The sequence below is a fragment of the Helobdella robusta genome (genome assembly GCF_000326865.2).
Source record: "Helobdella robusta unplaced genomic scaffold HELROscaffold_307, whole genome shotgun sequence".
Classification (NCBI taxonomy): domain Eukaryota; kingdom Metazoa; phylum Annelida; class Clitellata; order Rhynchobdellida; family Glossiphoniidae; genus Helobdella; species Helobdella robusta.
The window spans coordinates 4469-5747 of record NW_008704528.1 but is presented as its reverse complement, the minus strand read 5'-3'; the positions used below and the strand labels follow the sequence as shown (position 1 = coordinate 5747).

The 1279-nt window shown below is 29.2% G+C and overlaps 1 protein-coding gene across 1 annotated transcript; it reads left to right on the top strand.

The window, feature by feature from the left end:
• Positions 1-515: 515 nt before the first annotated feature.
• HELRODRAFT_184323 (hypothetical protein) lies at positions 516-896 on the top strand (the record flags this gene model as incomplete). Its single annotated transcript, XM_009022187.1, has 1 exon — positions 516-896. One exon carries the CDS (start codon positions 516-518, stop codon positions 894-896), a length of 381 nt encoding a protein of 126 aa, XP_009020435.1.
• Between the last annotated feature and the right edge of the window lie 383 nt (positions 897-1279).

Below are 1279 nucleotides of genomic sequence, written 5' to 3'. Positions count from 1 at the left end.
TATTGATTTATTTTCTTAAATTAAATTTACACAAAACTATTTCTGGATTAAAAAGTTGAAGATGAATGAATTTATTAAACAACAATTTATTTAATATTGGTTATTATTTGATTTATGTTTTTTTGCATAAATAAATAACATTTTAATTTTTAAGGTATTAAGAATAAGATAAGTAAAGTAAATTTTGCTTAAAACTTTTAATTACTAAAATTAATATGTATATTTAAGGAATATTTTATTAGTCTATTTCTCCTTTGACGTCCATTTTATTATCACAAAAAAAATGAGGTTGAGCATTTTTATGAATGAATGAAAATGATGCTCTACCTGTAAACCTGTTTAAGTTTAAATGCAGTAGTGGACTTGCCGCTATCTTTTTTCTTTTGGATTTCTAGTTTTAACATCATAACCAGGGCGACTTGAGAATATAATATATTAAATTTTACATTTATTCAAGATTTATATTAAATATGATTTTAAACTAACATTACAATTACAGTAAACTACTACCTAAAATGGTGAACAAGTGTGCTGCCTATGGTTGCAAAAGTGGATACAAATCAAATGCTGCGATAGATGCTGAAAACAAAGTGTCTTTTCATTCCTACCCAGTCAATGATCCTGAACTTTGTGCAAAGTTGAATAAGGCAAATCCACGAAGGGATTTTATTCCAAGCAGACATTCAAAGATGTGCTCTTTGCATTTTCGACCTTCGGATTTTGTTGATAAATATTCTGATACAAATTCAACAAGATATAAAAACAAAACAAGCAATAGTGAGTCCAGAATCAAGCGAGAATTAAAGCCTGGAACAATTCCAACAATATTTAATGCACCATCATACGCATCAACAATCGAGCATCTACCGAGACCTACAACAAATTCGAGAAGGTGAAATAAAAAGAATGAATGAACTTGAAAATGAATTCAACAAAAGTGATCAGATAATAAATTTGAGTTTAGAAGAAATTCTAGATCGTTTAAAAAAGGAAACATCTGCTCCAAGTGGATACCAATATCAAATCTTCGAAAACAGTTTGGTATTGTATGAAATACATTTTGACAACTGTTGCCCTCATATCAAATCATCTATCACCATAGATGAACAAAAAAATATATCCCTGTTTAACAAAGGTCGAGAAGTTTCAAAATCATTTGTTGAAGGCATCATCAACAAAAAAGTTGACACCATGAATCAGCTATTGATTGTGATGGCTAGACTTAAAAATTTGCAAACTGATCATGCGAAAGTAACTTTTGATGAAGCCAAAGCTGCAG